The sequence below is a fragment of the Brassica napus genome, chromosome C1 (genome assembly GCF_020379485.1).
Source record: "Brassica napus cultivar Da-Ae chromosome C1, Da-Ae, whole genome shotgun sequence".
Classification (NCBI taxonomy): Eukaryota; Viridiplantae; Streptophyta; class Magnoliopsida; order Brassicales; family Brassicaceae; genus Brassica; species Brassica napus.
Genome location: NC_063444.1, coordinates 13,191,587 through 13,209,974, shown reverse-complemented (window position 1 = coordinate 13,209,974; position 18,388 = coordinate 13,191,587). Strand labels below are relative to the sequence as shown.

The 18,388-nt window shown below is 38.8% G+C and overlaps 1 protein-coding gene across 1 annotated transcript; it reads left to right on the top strand.

The window, feature by feature from the left end:
* Positions 1-9,415: 9,415 nt before the first annotated feature.
* On the top strand, positions 9,416-11,361 carry LOC106374386 (bidirectional sugar transporter SWEET14-like). The gene is made up of 6 exons (XM_013814428.3): positions 9,416-9,582; positions 9,722-9,758; positions 9,856-10,069; positions 10,165-10,326; positions 10,450-10,569; positions 10,930-11,361. The coding sequence occupies exons 1-6, from the start codon at positions 9,543-9,545 to the stop codon at positions 11,176-11,178; spliced, it is 822 nt and encodes a 273-aa protein (XP_013669882.1). The 5' UTR covers positions 9,416-9,542; the 3' UTR covers positions 11,179-11,361.
* Positions 11,362-18,388: the final 7,027 nt, after the last annotated feature.

The following is an 18,388-nucleotide window of genomic DNA, read 5'->3' as shown; positions in this document are numbered from 1 at the left end:
GCGGGAACATGGTACACTTTAGAGATAATAACTAAACTTGATTCTTCAAGCACGTTTTAGTTTCGAGCTTCGATTTCATTCTTCTATTCTTAAAGCATATATAGCATAGTGATCCTTCCTAAAGCTTCTCTCAATTTTATAGTGTTGACATGAAGCAGAATTAAGCAGCTAGACTTGAGAATTAAGCTGCCAGACTTGAAAATACTTATAATATTTTATAAGGTCTTATAAAGGTTTTATAAGGTTTTATAAGGTTTTATAAAGGTTTTATAAGGCTTTATAAGAAGCACCAGAATTGAGTTTATAAGCAGAAGACCAGACTTGAGAAGCAAAGAAGAAGAGAGAAGAAGACCGTTGAATATTTTAAACAATAAATATTTTATTGTATTGTGTACTGAGGCAACTTGCCTTTAAAAGACTTGTATCTAGATCCACAATTTGAATTTTAAGGGAATAGAGTTTCTCCCAGATCTACTTTCTCTCTCTCTCTCTCTCTCTCTCTCTCTCTCTCTCTCTCTGTTCTTCAATGTTCTTCATCTACATCTCTTTATCCTCACATTTTTTCATGGTATCAGAGCAAGTAAGCTCCTGAGATTCATTCTTCTCTACTGATTTTCTCTTTCTATTTTTGGTAAAGTTCATCTTGTTCTTGAGTTGTTCTTCATTCCCAGAAAAAAAAATGGAAAACTCATACACTGATGTCTTTAAATCAGTGTCTATTCCGGTTACCCTCAAGGGAACCAACTACTTACTGTGGTCTAGACTTGTCAAAACCGCTCTTGGAGGCAGAGGTCTTTGGGAGTATGTTGTTGACGGCAAAGACACCAAGAAGACCATCCTAGGAGAGGATGGTAAAGAAGTTGTTGCTGCGGCTGAAGGAGGTGGAAAGAGAAGTCAGAAGGATCTCATGGTCCTTTCCATCATTCAGAATAGTCTTGAAACCTCTATCTTGGAAGCTTACTCCTACTGTGAAACTTCCAATGAGCTGTGGGATACTCTCCAGAAGGTATATGAAAATATATCTAACACCAGTAGGGTGTTTGAAGTCAAGAGGGCTATCAACACTCTCAGTCAAGAGGACGCTGAATTTTCCAAGCATTTTGGGAAGTTCAGATCGTTGTGGGCCGAGTTAGAGATGCTAAGACCGGCCAGTCTTGATCCGGATGTACTTAATGAGAGAAAGGAGCAAGACAAGGTCTTTGCTTTGTTGTTCACTCTCAACCCGGGTTATAGTGATCTAATCAAACACATTCTAAGAAGTGAGAAGCTTCCATCACTTGAGGAGCTTTGTGCTCAGATTCAAAAGGAGCAAGGCTCAGTGGGACTCTTTGGTGGCAAAGGAGACCTTATCATAGCTAACAAGGCTGAAGGAAATGAGCACAAACATGTGGGCATAGCTAACAAGGGGTATTACAAGCCAGAAGACAAGAAAGTGTGGGTGTGTGACCATTGCAAGAAAAAAGGTCACGGCAAAGACAAATGCTGGATCTTTCACCCACACCTCAAGCCTCAGAAGTTTAGGACACCTTACTCTGATGCAAGGGGGAACTTCTCTGGTGAAATGGGCGAGCCATCTACTCCTCGTCCCATGAACTCGGTTGCGGCTGGAGAAGGGAAGACCTTGGGATTCAGTGGCTGTTCTATCATGAGGACTACCCAAGATGAAACAATCAAGAGGTCTGACCTTGATGCTCTCATCAAAGCCCTCAAGGAGAACTCTGGTAACACACTTGGTTTATCTTTGAATGCCTCTTATAAACTGTCCAATGCTCTTGTTACAACCTTGAATGCATCTGATAGCTTTAAGCCAGTAGTTATAGATTCTGGAGCTTCTCACCACATGATTAGTGATGCTAGGTTAATCAGTAATGTTAAGCCTGCCTTATGCAATGTTATGATTGCAAATGGCGACAGTATACCAATAAAAGGTGTAGGAAACTTGAAACTATTTGAGAAAGATACTAAAGCATTTTATATGTCATCTTTTGCATCTAATCTATTATCTGTCAAGAAGGTTGCCACTGATCTTAACTGCAAGGTTATTTTTAGTCCTAATGATGTCGTATTTCAGGATATTGAGACTCTTAAGATGATCGGAAAGGGTGTTACTAAAGGGGACTTGTACCTGCTTGAAGACACCACGACTAGATGATGTTTACTTTATGCTTTTAGTTCAATCCATGTCTTAGAAAATGATGTACTGTGGCATGCTAGGTTAGGTCATCCCCATTCTAGAGCACTGAACCTGTTATTGCCTAATGTTTATTTCAAAAATGATGTATGTGAAGCATGTATTCTTTGCAAACATTGCAAGACTGTGTTTCCCAAGTCTATCTACTATCTATGAGAAATGCTTTGATCTTATACACTCTGATGTTTGGACTGCACCATGCACTTCTAGGGAAAATCATAGATATTTTGTCACCTTCATAGACCAGAAATCTAAATATACATGGCTGACTATGATACCATCTAAAGATAGAGTACTAGATGCATTTATAAACTTCCAGAGCTACATAACTAATCAGTTCAATGTTAAGATCAAAGTATTCAGGTCAGATAATGGAGGGGAATATACAAGCACAGCTTTCAAATCCCACTTGGCCAAGCATGGAATAAGCCATCAAACCAGCTGCCCTTACACTCCACAACAAAATGGTGTAGCTGAGAGGAAAAACCGACATCTGATGGAAGTGGCCAGGTCCATGATGTTCAACACCAACATGCCTAAGAGGTTCTGGAGTGATGCAGTCATGACAGCATGCTATCTCATCAACCGAACTCCAACAAGAGTCCTTGATGATGCCACACCTTATGAGGTATTGAACAAAAGAAAACCATCTATTGACCATTTACGGGTATTTGGGTGCTTGTGCTATGTATTGCAAACAGGTGATCATAGGAACAAACTTGAGGCCAGAAGCACAAAGGCAGTGTTCATTGGGTATTCTACCACTCAAAAAGGTTACAAATGCTACTCTCCAGAGACAAGAAGAGTCTTAGTATCCAGAGAGGTCAAGTTTTTGGAATCTAGAGGCTATTATGAGGAGAAGAGTTGGGACAATCTCAAGGATCTTTCTCAAGGGGCCTCAAATAGGGCAAACAACCTACGGATTATCATGGAGAGCCTAGGTATCATCATGACACCAAATGAAAGAACTACTGGTTCAGCAAATAGTTTAGATCAAGCCAATGGTATGGATGCGGCTGAAGAGGCTTCTCATCCTAATCCTGAAGAGGGGAATCAAGAGGATTCGTCTACTGGTCAAGAGGAACCACACATGGGTCAAGAGGATCCGCAGACTACTGATCAAGAGCAAGAGGTTCATGATCAGGATGAAAGCCAACAACAAGAGGAATCAGATCAACAAAATGAAGTTGAAGCTGAGATTGTTGGAGAGGTCCAGCCGCTTAGGAGAAGCACAAGGGTGAGAAAGCGTCCATCAAATTGGAAGTATTTCAACAGTCAAGTAGTAGCCCATCCCACTCAAGCAACTTGCTCCCTTGCTTACTATCCAAGAGATCATCAAGCCTTCATCACCAATATAGATCAAGAGTATATTCCGAGGACCTATGAGGAGGCAATGGAGATAAAGGAATGGAGAGACTCAGTAGATGATGAGGTCAGTGCCATGATCCGAAATGGAACTTGGTTTGAGAGTGAGCTCCCCAAAGGCAAGAAGGCTGTCACAAGCATGTTACTATTCACTATCAAGTACTTAGCTAATGGGCAACCAGAAAGAAAAAAAACCAGACTTGTTGCAAGAGGCTACACTTAAGTCTATGGTGAAGATTACCTTGACACCTTTGCACCAGTAGCTAAGCTTCACACGATACGGATTGTACTCTCATTGGCTGTGAACTTAGAATGGGATCTGTGGCAAATGGATGTCAAGAATGCTTTTCTACAAGGAGAGTTAGAAGATGAGGTCTACATGAGACCACCACCTGGTATGGAACACCTTACCAAACCAGGAAATGTATTGAGGCTGAAGAAAGCCATATATGATTTGAAACAATCACCAAGAGCGTGGTACCACAAACTAAGCACCACACTCAATGGAAGAAGTTTTGTCAAGTCTGAAGCTGATCATACCCTATTCACCCTCACTAGCCAGCAAGGAATCATTGTCATTCTCATCTATGTTGATGACATTATCATCACAGGCAGTGACAAAGAAGGGATCATCTCGACCAAAGCGTTCCTTAAGGCTGCATTTGATATCAAGGACTTGGGAGAGCTCAAATACTTCCTAGGGATCGAGATGTGTAAGGAAGGGTTGTTTCTATCTCAAAGGAAATACACCCTTGACTTACTAAATGAGGCTGGAGATCTTGGTGGAAGAGCTGCCAAAACACCTCTAGAGGAAGGATACAAAGTGATGCGTGAGGGAGAGATTGAAGACAAGTCATATGAAGATGTAAAGCACTATAGGAGAATGGTGGGAAAACTCATTTATCTTACCATTACCCGACCAGATGTATGCTTTGCAGTAAACCAAGTAAGCCAACACATGCAAGCTCCCAAGGTACACCACTGGAACATGGTTGAGAGGATTCTCAGGTACTTAAGAGAGGCACCAGGCCAAGGAGTATGGATGGGATGCAATAGAAGCACTGAGATTGTTGGGTACTGTGATGCGGATTGGGCAGGAGATCGAGTTGATAGGAGATCAACTACTGGATATTATACCTTCATTGGAGGCAATTTGGTAACATGGAAGAGCAAGAAGCAAAAAGTGGTGTCTTGTTCAAGTGCTGAGACAGAATATAGAGCTATGAGGAAGCTCACAAGCGAGTTGATTTGGATCAAGGGACTTCTTAAGGACTTGGGAATTGAAGTTACAACGCCAATCACGATGCATTGTGATAACCAGGCTGCTATACACATTGCTAGCAACTCAGTCTTCCATGAAAGGACCAAACATATAGAGGTAGATTGCCACAAAGTGAGACAAGCCGTGGAGCAGAAGATCATATTGTCGTGCTACACAAGGAGTGAAGATCAGTTAGCTGATATCTTCACCAAGGCAGCAAGCACTAAGGTATGTGAGTTCATTCATCCAAAATTGGGACTCATAGACCTATCATGTCAATGATCTCTCCTTCATGAAGTGTTATACTCTTTTTCCTTGACTTGGGTTTTCTCCCAAAGGGTTTTACCTAGTTGAGGTTTTAATGAGGGAATACTTCATGGCTTCTAAGCTTGATTTGTTCCACATGGTCAAGCTTGAGGGGGAGTGTTGCCATGAAGCAGAATTAAGCAGCTATACTTGAGAATTAAGCTGTCATACTTAAAAATACTTATAAGATTTTATAAGGTCTTATAAAGGTTTTATAAGGTTTTATAAAGGTTTTATAAGGCTTTATAAGAAGCACCAGACTTGAGTTTAGAAGCAGAAGACCAGACTTGAGAAGCAAAGAAGAAGAAGAAAAGAGAAAGAGACCGTTGAATATTTTAAACAATAAATATTTTATTGTATTGTGTACTGAGGCAACTTGCCTTTAAAAACTTGTATCGGACTTGTATCAGATCCACAATTTGAATTTTAAGGGAATATAGTTTCTCCCAGATCTACTTTCTCTCTCTGTTCTTCAATGTTCTTCATCTGCATCTTTTTATCCTCACATTCTTTCATATAGTATCAATAAGTTCATTGTCAGTTATTTAGAATTTTGTTTGTTTGTGTTATTAGATTCATCATAATTTATTCTGAGAATTTCATCTTCTTCGATACATACTAGATGGAGTAGTCTCCTAACACTTGTTCTGATGTGCCACTTGTTGAGATGGTAAGAACACACACAAGTTTGTTCACCCACTAAGTGTAAGAGTAATTGGGGAAGCTCTCTGTCAGACAATAAAGATTTAAATAAATTGTATTAAGCAATGTCATAATATAAACAAAAATAATGCTCCTTCCTCCTGGAATATCACTGATATGAACGTGTGAAGTGTAGTGAGTTGAAGAGAAATGTAATCAGTCAGACTAATAAGCTCCACCTTCACAAAGAGATACTTGATTTCAAAGGTCCAGACATGACGAAAAACCTAAGGTGGAATGACTATCTACTAAAGGGTAACGCACTTTAAGTGGACAAGGAAATTAGGGGTAACATATCTCATACACAAAAAGTCCCATTCCAAAGAGTTTGTATTTTGTTATCAGCAATAAGTCTTGAAGTTATTTTCCCCCTTTTATCAATGTTTACGTGGGGGCTTAGAGCATGATTAACGCTAAAGGATTCTTATTTTTAATTTTTTATTAAAAAAATATTAAAAACGAACTAATCGCCGGTCGCCATTTTTTGTCTCTTTGAGAAGCAGGGTTAATCAATGTAAGGGCATTTGTTCTCCTTTTGTGTCTTCTTAACCATTTTTTGATTAAAGGGTTTTTGTCTTTGTATATGTGTTCTCCTATTAGTGCATCCATTGCCCCTTGTTTGTTAGGCTTGTAAATTTGAAACTGAACCTTGTAACCCGATATATACAATCAAATGACAAAAATACAGGGTTTAGGTTTTCTTTTAGTGATTTAATTTTGGTTTCAATTGATTTTAAGTAAAATAATCACAACAGATTCTATAGCTTTGTTCAGTATTTACCAAAGTATTTCACTCACTAAAGCTCTATTCGTCGAGCTATATATATATTATTGGTGGTAATTCATAGGACAACGAAATAAAGCTCTTTTTAGCAGTAAAGCATACTCTAGTAGTAGTATCCCTAATAATTTTGTATATGTCCCTGATTTGATCATTTACATATTGCAATAACATTCTTAAGATTTGTATAATATTCTGTAAATACCTTATTTTAATCTGATATGTTGATTCTGATTCTGATGTACTGCTTATGTATGGAACATTGAAGCAGATGCTCTTCTCCTACAATACTCTCTATTTAGCTGACATCTTTTAGACTCTCACTTAAATATATTTAAATTCGAATGTATGAAGAAAAAGAGAGTGAAGAAAGTGAGGACGAGGAGGAATGGTTGGGAACGAATGTTAACCATCTAATAAGGAATCTGCATGGTTGGATGGAACTACTGCCTTTGACCGTAGAAGAACCACAGAGACTCCATAAAGTAAAAGGTTTGTTTACTTATTTTAAATGTAAAATTGTTTATTTAATCAGTCAATTAGTCTTTGATTAAGTGAGTGAGACCAAAAACGAAAGGTGGGAATAATCATCAAGATGCAAATTGGGTTTTGATAGTCAATCCTTTTCATACGCTTTTTGTTTCAACCATACGTTTTCTGTTTCTCTTTTGATAGGTTATTTGTTATATTTTACTTTTCTCAAAGTTAATAAATACAGCAAGTAATGAATTGATACAACATATAAGCTTGTACTAAGAAACATATAAGCTTGTAATCTGTAAACTGAACACTCTGCTTTACCACAAAATGAAGATGATTTACTCCACTGGTTTATTCCACTAATTAGCTGGAAATATTAATTGAAATATTGGTGTTAAATGATAAAGTATAGCAATTGTTAAAAATAAGAACTTTCACAAGAAACATGTTAATTTTCAGCATATTTAGCAATGGTGACATGGTCCATGTGGCCTCGATCAGTACATGTGGCATACTATACCCTGACTATACCATGCCAATGATATTCAAATTTGCATTTACCTCGATTCTTTCTTTGAATGGCAAAGGACGACGAAGTAAAATCGTGATTTTAGCTCAATTTTACTAATTGAATGTTACTGATTTGATAATGTTTTAGGATAGAAAAACTTAGATTATCTCACAATCAATTGAAGATTGTTATGGATACAATAATAATATTGTGTAGATAATTAGATTAGCACGAAAAGTAGCCAAGTGGAACATCAAAAAGCATGATGGTGAATATTACCTATACGGTTTACACACGGGACAGTCGCGTCTAGTAAAAGATGAAACGCACTATTCTTTGTTTTATAAATGAAATCCTTCTTTTCCAATAAGGGTAGATTTGATAGAGTTTGTATAAATGATAGATCCAATAAGCAAGGATTTAAGATAACTTTTGTAAATACTAGATCCAATAAGGTGAGATTTGGACAAAAAACAAAATCCTACCAAATCACCAATTCAATAAGGTGTTTGCTTTCCTTCTCGAGTTGTTTCTATACATTATCACAGGGAACACATAATATTATCATTTGTTGTTATGAAAGCTAATTAAATAAAATTAGTTACGGACCTAATTTTGGCGGCCAAATCATGAAGTTCAAGAGTGCTTAAAGACAACATAAAATATGCCACACGTGGCATACACCTAAACGTTCATTTTTACTGGTACGAGGAACAAAAGGAGAAAACATGGGTTGTATGATTGATTTACTCAGTTGAACGTCAATAGTAATAACTTGCAATCATTTATTGTTGCCCTGGTGTGAATTAATCTCTCCTATGTTTAATTGAACAAATAATAATAATGGTCCATGCAAACATATACCGTAGATAGTTGAATGTCATGTCGTTAGAAGTTAGTTGATGGCAGATCCACCTATTCAAAATAGTTAGAACCATTGTAAGTTTGTAACATTATGTGATGAGGATTATAATTGTTATCATTTTTTTTTGTAACTGATAATTGTTATCATTTTTATCACGAGCTTGTGCAGTTTTATGGTATACACAACAACGCAAACATATATTGGTGGAATATGGAAATCTAAAATATTCTATTAATCAGTTTGGAAATTCTGAAATTTTAAAATTCGCAAGCAAAATACTAATTAATATATTAAGAGGATCCACTAAAAGATATATTCTTCTCTAAATGTATCGCTGTGCGCTTGTGCTCAATCTTGGATTCGGTAAGGCTAAAATTCTGTTTATAAATTTTAGTAGTTTTACCATGACTTTGGAATGGTAATTCACAAATCATAAGGCATATACGTTATAGCTATGTGTACGTAAAACAAAGATCCAAACTAGTTAGCTAGTTTAAGTCTAGGTAGAATACTGGAAAATTAGATGATTGTATAAATATCTTTAATCGATATTTAATTGAATTGTTGGCTAGAAAGCTAACAGCCGATCGATGGTGTATTTTATTGGTCATGCCAGAAGGACAAATCACCAATAAGTTAAGCACAATTATTTATATCTTATTTGGTTTAAAGGGAAAAAGAAAGCTCACATAAATAACTACGATAATAATATAAAACCAAGGTTTGGCATAAAAGTTTGACACAAATATAATACACGCCAACAGTGCATACCACATAAAATTATGGAATGATTTCCATTTTTAAAAAACTTTAGAAATATCTGAGACCATCAATATGCAATGTTCTTCTCTCTCTCTCTCTCTCTTATACCATGAAAACGACGACGTCCTCAACATATAACCATTGCACCTTACACATGTAACCCTCTATATATAGTACCATTGGCCTCGTAGTTAAATTCATATCGAAGAAAACTCAGTTAGAGCTAACAAGAGTTGAACATCTTCTCTTGTTTCCTTCTTCGATAATCACATCCAAAAGTAGAAAGATACTCAAGAGTTCATTTACAAACCAATCAAAATGGCTCTAAACGTATTGGCGTTTACATTTGGAATTATGGGTAATTATCTAAGCTTTCATCAACAGCATCAAACCAATACGAAACATATATATTCCCTATATAGACACTTTACGTAAATATCTATTTTCACTCAATGTATTTTTTTACTCATGTTATCTTTGCTATGTATTTTCTGTAGGCAACATCATATCGTTCATCGTTTTCTTGGCACCAGTGTAAGCATCATCCATCTCAAACATTCACTTCCTTTTTCATTTTCTCTTTATTGTATAATTAAAAAAACTTTTGATATTGTTTTGCATGTACGCGAAGTCCAACTTTCGTTAGGATCTGCAAGAAAAAATCGATAGAAGGTTTTCAGTCACTTCCCTATGTGTCAGCGCTCTTTAGCGCGACGCTATGGATATATTACGCTATGCAGAAAGATGGATCAGGCTTACTTCTGATAACCATAAACGCCGTGGGATGCTTCATCGAAACCATTTACATCGTCCTCTTCATTACCTATGCTAACAAGAAAGCTAGAGTACGCCCGTGTATACGATATCATTTTCTTTTGACGTATATTAGAAAATGCACTTATATAAAATGGGTTAGCTGATGATATACACAACCATGTAGATATCAACTTTGAAGGTTCTTGGGCTCTTGAACTTCTTGGGTTTTGCCGCTATTATCCTTGTCTGTGAGCTCTTGACCAAAGCATCTAACCGTGAGAAGGTCCTTGGAGGGATTTGCGTCGGATTTTCCGTTTGTGTCTTCGCAGCTCCTTTGAGCATCATGGTATGTGTTACTACGTACACGTATATGCTGAAAGGGCTTGTCTTTCTTCTTATGGTATTAGCATCTCTTTATGTTTACGCATATTATATAGTTTAACATGTGAAAAGTAAAAAACTATTGCAGAGAGTGGTGATACGAACAAGAAGTGTGGAGTTTATGCCCTTTTCTCTATCATTGTTTCTTACACTCAGCGCCATTACGTGGCTCTTCTACGGTCTTGCTATCAAAGACTTCTACGTTGCAGTGAGTCTTTTTTCTTATGATATTAAATCTTTTATAAGCATATAATAATGGACAACGCAACATTGTATACTATATTATTATGGTTTGTTCATGTTTAAGGGAAAAGAGTTTCCACCACCTTCAATTCTAATTAGTCTCTTTTCCCCTAATTCATTCTATATAAAGAAGGAGGATATATGATTTGAACCGTACACTACTTTTGCTTTATGCTTACAATCATATATTATATGATTGCGCCAGAGAAACCGAGACAATTACATTGTTTTTTTTCTTTTAAATGTCGGAAGTTAATGGACTTAGTACTGTTCTCAACAAATGATTAATGGAATTACTGATGTGATATTACTCTTTTGATTATAGCTTCCAAACATTATGGGTGCGTTTCTCGGAGCAGTTCAAATGATTCTCTACGTCATATACAAGTACTACAAAGCTCCAAAAACTGATGACACGGAGAAACCCAAAACGGTGCCGGATCATTCAATCGATATGGTCAAGCTTGCATCAACTCCAGTTCCCGGTGAGTTGACGGTTCATCCTCAAACTCATGGTGGTGGTGATTTGGAGGGTCAGATGGAAAAGAAAGTGGCAAACCAATTCCAAACCTAAGTAGTTTTTATATTAGTGATTTTATCAATGTTGTACTGTTGAGTCATGTTTCACTAGATTGTACTTTCTCGCTTTGCCTTGTCTTTTCTCCCATCATATTATTTCGAATATTTCGAAGTTGTATTATCCTTCAAAAAATATGTACGCATGTTTTACCTTTTGTAAAATAGTTTTGATTTTCTCTACTCATAAATACTTGAATCCTCTCCTAGTTTGGCTAATGAAAATAGGAAGTTTCAATTAAATAATTTAAGTTCTTGATCATTCACAAGTGAAGACCACCATTAATGTAAGTTTGATAGCATCCAAGGTCCAACAAGACACAAATGAGAAGGCCCAAGACAAGCCAAACGTCTCTCTTCTCCAACGGTTTTCAGCAAAACAAAGTTTGTCGTCTTATCGAACAGAGGCGAGTACGGGAGCTCAGCTGGAGCTTATCCAGAACCGTTTTGCTCCGTTACTTTGGTCATGAGCTGGCCGTCAACGTTACTTTACCTTTACAGCTATTGTATTCAAAGGATTCGAGATTGTTCTCTCGAGCCTATTTAATCTCCTTTGTATTGTTCATGAATGGTTAACGAAGATATTATTCAGTCAAAATCCTTATTGTGTTTCTCATATTCACATGGTATCAGAGCCATCTAAACCTTAACAGGTATGGCAGATCCAGTTACTACGTATCCGTTTCCGAGTAAAGTTCATGTCTTGAGCTCCGTCACACTCAAGCTCAACGACAGCAACTATCTTCTGTGGAAAACGCAGTTCGAATCGCTCCTGTCCAGTCAAAGATTGCTGGGATTTGTCAACGGCGCGGTCACCACGCCACCAGCAACGCACCGTGTCACCAGGAATGATGTTGAAGTGGAGGAAGCAAACCCTCTCTTTGAGACTTGGTTCTGTTCAGATCAACTTGTTCGGTCATGGATATTTGGTACTCTCTCAGAAGAAGTCTTGGGTTCGGTCCACTCGCTCACTACGTCTCGGGAAGTCTGGGTCTCTCTAGCCGACAACTTCAACAAGAGCTCCTTAGCTAGAGAGTTTTCTCTCAGAATAAGTCTTCAACTTCTGACCAAGAAAGACAAGACCTTGTCCGCTTACAGTCGGGACTTTAAGTCCATCTGCGATGCTCTGAGTGCGATTGGGAAACCAATAGATGAGTCCATGAAGATCTTCGGGTTTCTCAATGGGCTTGGAAGAGAATATGATCCGATAACAACTGTTATTCAGAGCTCGCTAAGCAAGTTCCCGGCGCCATCCTTCACTGATGTCGTGTCAGAAGTTCAAGGCTTTGATGTCAAGCTTAAGTCGTATGAAGAGATTCCTTCTCCAAATCCCCATGTTGCATTTTCAACGGAGAGAGCTGATCAACAAGTGGAATACAAACCACAGGCTCCTCAATACAATCAAAACTTTCGAGGCAGAGGTCGTGGTGGTTATCATGGTAAAGGAGGCTACTCAAGCAGAGGTCGTGGCTTCCCTCAGCATCAGTCCAACGTCAGCAACCAAGGCGGACGTCCTACTTGTCAAATCTGAGGTAGACTTGGACACACTGCTCTCAAGTGCTACAACAGATTTGACAACAACTACCAAGCTCATGAAGCCTTCTCCATTATGCAAGTAACTGATGGAAGGGAGTGGATACCAGACTCTGGAGCCACGGCTCATGTCACAGCGTCTGCATCACACTTACAGCAAGCTCATCCCTACATGGGTAATGACGCAATCATGATTGGGGATGGCGCTTACCTTCCTATCACTCACGTTGGCTCTACCACCATTGCCTCCAAATCAGGTACAATGACACTTCATGATGTCCTCGTTTGTCCTGAAATACAAAAATCACTCATGTCTGTATCTAAGCTGTGTGATGACTACAATTATGGAGTATTTTTTGATGCCACTCACGTGTATGTAATTGATCTACTAAAGGAGAAAGTGGTGTCAAAGGGGCCTCGCAGTAATTGGTCTCTATACGTTGAAGAATAAAGAGGAAGCAGTCTACTTCTCTAACCGTCAGACAGCAGCGTCTGAAGATGTTTGGCACCTCAGACTTGGACATGCCAACTCAAGTGTTCTTCAACAACTCAAGTTATGCAAGGAAATTGTAGTCAATAAGAGCAGAACCAACCTCATTTGTGAGCCTTGCCAGATGGGGAAGAGTAGTCGGTTGCAGTTTAGTCAGTCTAAATCTCATGTGTCTAAAGCTTTGGAGAGGATACATTGTGATCTCTGGGGTCCCTCTCCCATTGTATCTAATCAAGATTTTCGGTTTTATGTTGTGTTTGTGGATGATTGTACTCGATTCTCGTGGCTTTATCCACTTCATAATAAAGCTGAATTCTATCAAGTGTTTATTGCGTTCAAGAATCTCGTTGAAAAACAGTTCAATGCCAAGATAAAAGAGTTTCAGTCAGATGGTGGAGGTGAATTTGTGAATCATCAACTGAAGAAGTATTTGTGTGACAATGGCATTCATCACAGAATCTCCTGCCCATATACGCCAGAACAGAATGGACTCGCAGAACGCAAACATAAACATCATGTCGAGCTGGGTCTATCTATGATGTTTCAGTGTCATCTACCTCTACAGTTTTGGGTAGAAGCCTTTGCAACTGCTAATCATGTCATCAACCTTCTCCCTTCGGCGGTTCTTCACAACAAAAGTCCCTTTGAACTTCTCTACAACACCAAGCCTGATTACACCAGTCTCAGAGTATTTGGATCGGCTTGCTATCCTTGTCTGAGAGCAGTTCAAACACACAAACTGGAACCCAAATCACTACAATGTGTTTTCTTGGGTTACAGTGATCAGTACAAAGGCTACAAATGTTTGTATCCTCCTATTGGAAAAGTATATATCTCCAGACACACCATATTTGATGAAGAATGATTTCCATTTAAAGATCAATACAAACATCTCGTTCCCTTGTATGAGACACCGCTTCTGAAAGCTTGGCAAGCTGCTACATCTCCTCCGGTTCATGTACAAGAAGAACAGATCACACGCTTTCTCAGTACTCCACATCAGACTCAAGAAGCTCCTGATATTGTTCAACAGGAAGTACACAATGATGATCAGGGGAATCAATCTGATCATAGTGAAGCTGGTGATCTAGATGCAGTTCTTCCTCCCGCTCCACCTGTTGTAGTGCCTAACTCTCACCCTATGCAGACTAGAGCCAAAGCTGGAGTCCACAAGCCGAACACTAGGTATGCTTTACTGGCACCTAAATCCTCTGGCTCCTTACCGAAAAACATCACAGAAGCCATGAAACATCCAGAGTGGAACAATGCAGTGATGACTGAAATGGGAAACATCCATCTTCTAGACACTTGGTCTCTGGTTCCGCAAACAGAAGACATGAATGTGGTCACAAGTCGTTGGATCTACACAGAAAAACTAAATCCAGATGGTACTGTGAGGAAAAGAAGAGTCAGACTGGTGGCAAAAGGATTTCAACAAGAAGAAGGGGTGGACTATCTAGAGACCTTCAGTCCTGTAGTGAGAACATCAACAATTCGTCTGACGCTTACGATTGTTACTGCCAAAGACTGGCCCATAAGACAACTTGATGTCTCTAGTGCCTTTCTTCATGGAGATCTCCAAGAACCGGTGTTTATGCATCAACCTGAGGGCTTTGTGGATCCTAACAGACCTCATTATGTCTGCAAGCTCACCAAAGCTCTATACGGACTCAAGCACGCACTGAGAGCTTGGTTTGATACATTCAGCAACTTCCTGATAGACTATGGTTTTGTGTGCAGCAAATCTGATCCGTCTCTCTTCACATATGATTTCAACAATGTCAGTATGGTGTTGCTCCTATATGTTGATGATATACTACTCACGGGCTGCAATGATGAATGCATACAACTTCTGGTGAACACCTTATCTCAGCGCTTCTCTATGAAGGACATGGGAGTCCCCAAGTATTTCTTGGGTATTGAAATGGAAATGCTATCATCTGGAGTATTCCTTCACCAGCAAGCATACATTGACGATATCCTGCATCAAGCTGCTATGACAGACTGTAATCCGATGCCTACTCCGTTGCCATAGCGAATTGAAGAAGCAGACTCACCTGTTTTCTCTGAACCTACTTACTTCAGATGTCTAGCCGGGAAGCTTCAATACCTAACCATCACCAGACCTGACATTCAATTTGCAGTAAACTTTGTTTGTCAGCGTATGCACTCTCCAACGGTCTCAGACTTTGGTCTCCTCAAGCGCATACTCAGATATCTCAAGGGGACAACAACGCTCGGTCTACACATTCGCAAAGACAAATGTATGTCGCTGCTTGCTTATTATGACAGTGACTGGGCTGGCTGTCAGCAAACCAGAAGATCCACAACCGGTTTCTGTACGTTTCTTGGATCCAATCTGGTTTCATGGTCAGCTAAAAGACAAGAAACAGTCTCAAGATCATCAACGGAGGCTGAATATAGAGCTCTCTGCGAAACGGCTCAAGAGATAACGTGGATGTCTCAACTTCTCAGGGATTTGAAAGTTCCACAGCCGCATGCTACGTTGCTCCTGTGTGACAATCTCCCAGCTGTCTATCTAAGTACTAATCCGGCTCTCCACAAACGGTCGAAACACTTCGACACAGACTATCACTACATACGTGAACAAGTTGCGTTGGGGTTAATCAAGACTAGACACATTCCAGCGGAGCTACAGAAAGCGGACATCTTCACCAAGTCGCTCCCGCGAAGGCCGTTTGAAATGCTTAGAAGCAAACTTGGTGTGGAAGTTAATCCCACTCCAAGTTTGAGGGGGGATGTAAGTGTGATAGCATCCAAGGCCCAACAAGACACAAATGAGAAGGCCCAAGACAAGCCAAACGTCTCTCTTTTCCAACGGTCTTCAGCAAAACAGAGTTTGTCGTCTTGTGGAACAGAGGCGAGTACGGGAGCTCAGCTGGAGCTTATCCAGAACCGTTTCGCTCTGTTACTTTGGTCATGAGCTGGCCGTCAACGTTACTTTACCTTTACAGCTATTGTATTCAAAGGATTCGAGATTGTTCTCTCGAGCCTATTTAATCTCCTTTGTATTGTTCATGAATGGTTAACGAAGATATTATTCAGTCAAAATCCTTATTGTGTTCATTAATACATAATGCATTAACCTCAACATGTAAACTACCATTAACTTTATGCACATAGATTTTATTAGCCAATAACAAAAACAAGTTTATGAATGAAGTAACTTGATCAGAAGTGAGTAACTCCAAACCAAAAGAATCAAATCAAATTTGTTTTTGCGAATACTTCACGCATAATTTTCAAAAAAACAAAAAAAAAATGATTAACTACTTTAGCCTTTGAGCTATATATTTTGCTAAGAAAAGGGTATCGTTACGGCTCAAGCACTTTTAATAGCCCAAATCATATATTTATGCCGTATGTAAAATCTCCACGTCTCAAACGTGACAACGACCTTGCGGAAAGGAGACCAGATTGGACCAAAAAAGGTTGTGTTTTCTCAACTTTTTTCAATGCATATAAATTTGGAAAGTTTTAGCAGATTTTGAAGAACTCATTACAATGTACATGTTATAGTGTACGTGGATTTTACTTCTATTTCCTTGTTACATTTTCTGAAATTACTTAATCTGATAATACCACTGCCTCTGATTTGGTTTAGTAGTGGTTTAATCGATCATACAAAAAAAACTGAAAAAGTATAACGATTTTGAATAACTAGTGATTTCCTTGTAGTGAACAAAAAAAAAGGTGATTTCCTTGTATTTTGGATTACATCAAACAAATAGTGTTTCAAGAACACTAGATTTAAATACAATAATCATCAATTAGAGGTAACAACTGAGGACGTAGATTTCAGCTTCTTCTATAAGTCGAAATCTAAGCGCAACGTTACTCTTGTCTTCTCTTCTCTCTTTTCTCTTCATCTTCTTCCCAACCTTCACGGTTTCCACAGTGTTGTTTCAGATAAGTATATATACATATACTAAAAGTAGTATACACTCTTTTATACAGTTTTTTGTGTTTGATGATTTAAATATGGTTTTTGTGACAAGAGTTTCAAATGGGAATCATGGATGCAAGAAGGAGGGTTCTACAATTCTTTACTCAACTCAATCGAAGACCTTAGCAACTCTGGAATCACTCATGTTTGGCTTCCTCCTTCATCTCAGTCCGCTGCTCCTGAAGGTACATCCCATTTCTTAACGTTCACCTTCACCAAAATCTCAAACACCAATCATTCTCTCCAACAAACCATAACTTCTTCATCACTCTCTCAGGCGGCTTTCCCTGAGAGTCTTTTAGTAATCGAAAGTATATATTTCTTTCAATTAAAAAGTATATATTCGTAATCATGGTGATAGTAATATCACGAAATTAAATGACCACTCTAATCATTTTTTTTAAACTGATCAGTTTGTATTTTAGAGTATTTCCAGCTCATTTTATATATGTTTTTATAATCCATATAAATAAGTTAACAAAGTAATAAGAATTTTATAATTTCTTTAGTTACACTTCAAATTAGTCTAAACATTTATGTGAAGGTCGAAAGATGCTGGAACTCTTTCTTCTCTCCTTTCTGCACTTCTCTCTCTAAGCAATTTCCGGCGAAATTTGATTTGTCTTTTCGGCGGCCGGTCTCAACCGTCTCTGCCGTGAGAAGGCACTCTTTATGCGTCTCTTCTCCTCCGCTTTATGCCTTGCCTCATGTTGAGGCCCTAAAGCTTTAAGCAGTGGTTTGTAGGGTGAAAATTCTCGCGGCGGCGATGGTTTCTGACGTGGTAATTTGGAGGAATGGCCGGAAGCTATAGCTTCAAGTTCAGATATGAGAAGTTCGGATCTGGCGAGTGGACCCCAATCTCTCTTCGGTTCTTCCCCTCTAGGTCCACGGTGTTGAAGTGTTTTATGGAGAAACGGCGAGGTGGTTCGAGTATCGTTGGAGTGGGGTCTTTACGTGAAGGGGTCGTTTGCCTTAGATATTGAACTCTGGTGGTTTTCATCTATTGGCTTCCATGTCTGCTTCGTGAAAGCGAGTGGATCGTGGAGTGCGATTTTGGTCAATACAAGCTTATGTTCTGAACTAGGATACCGTCTAGATCTAGTGGTCTTCTTAATTTTTCCAGGTTTCCTCTTTTCAGTGGTGCTTTGTTGTCATGTCCGGTACTTCGGCGCTCCTTTGCATTTTTGTTCTCCTTCCAGATGGAAGTATATCCATCGT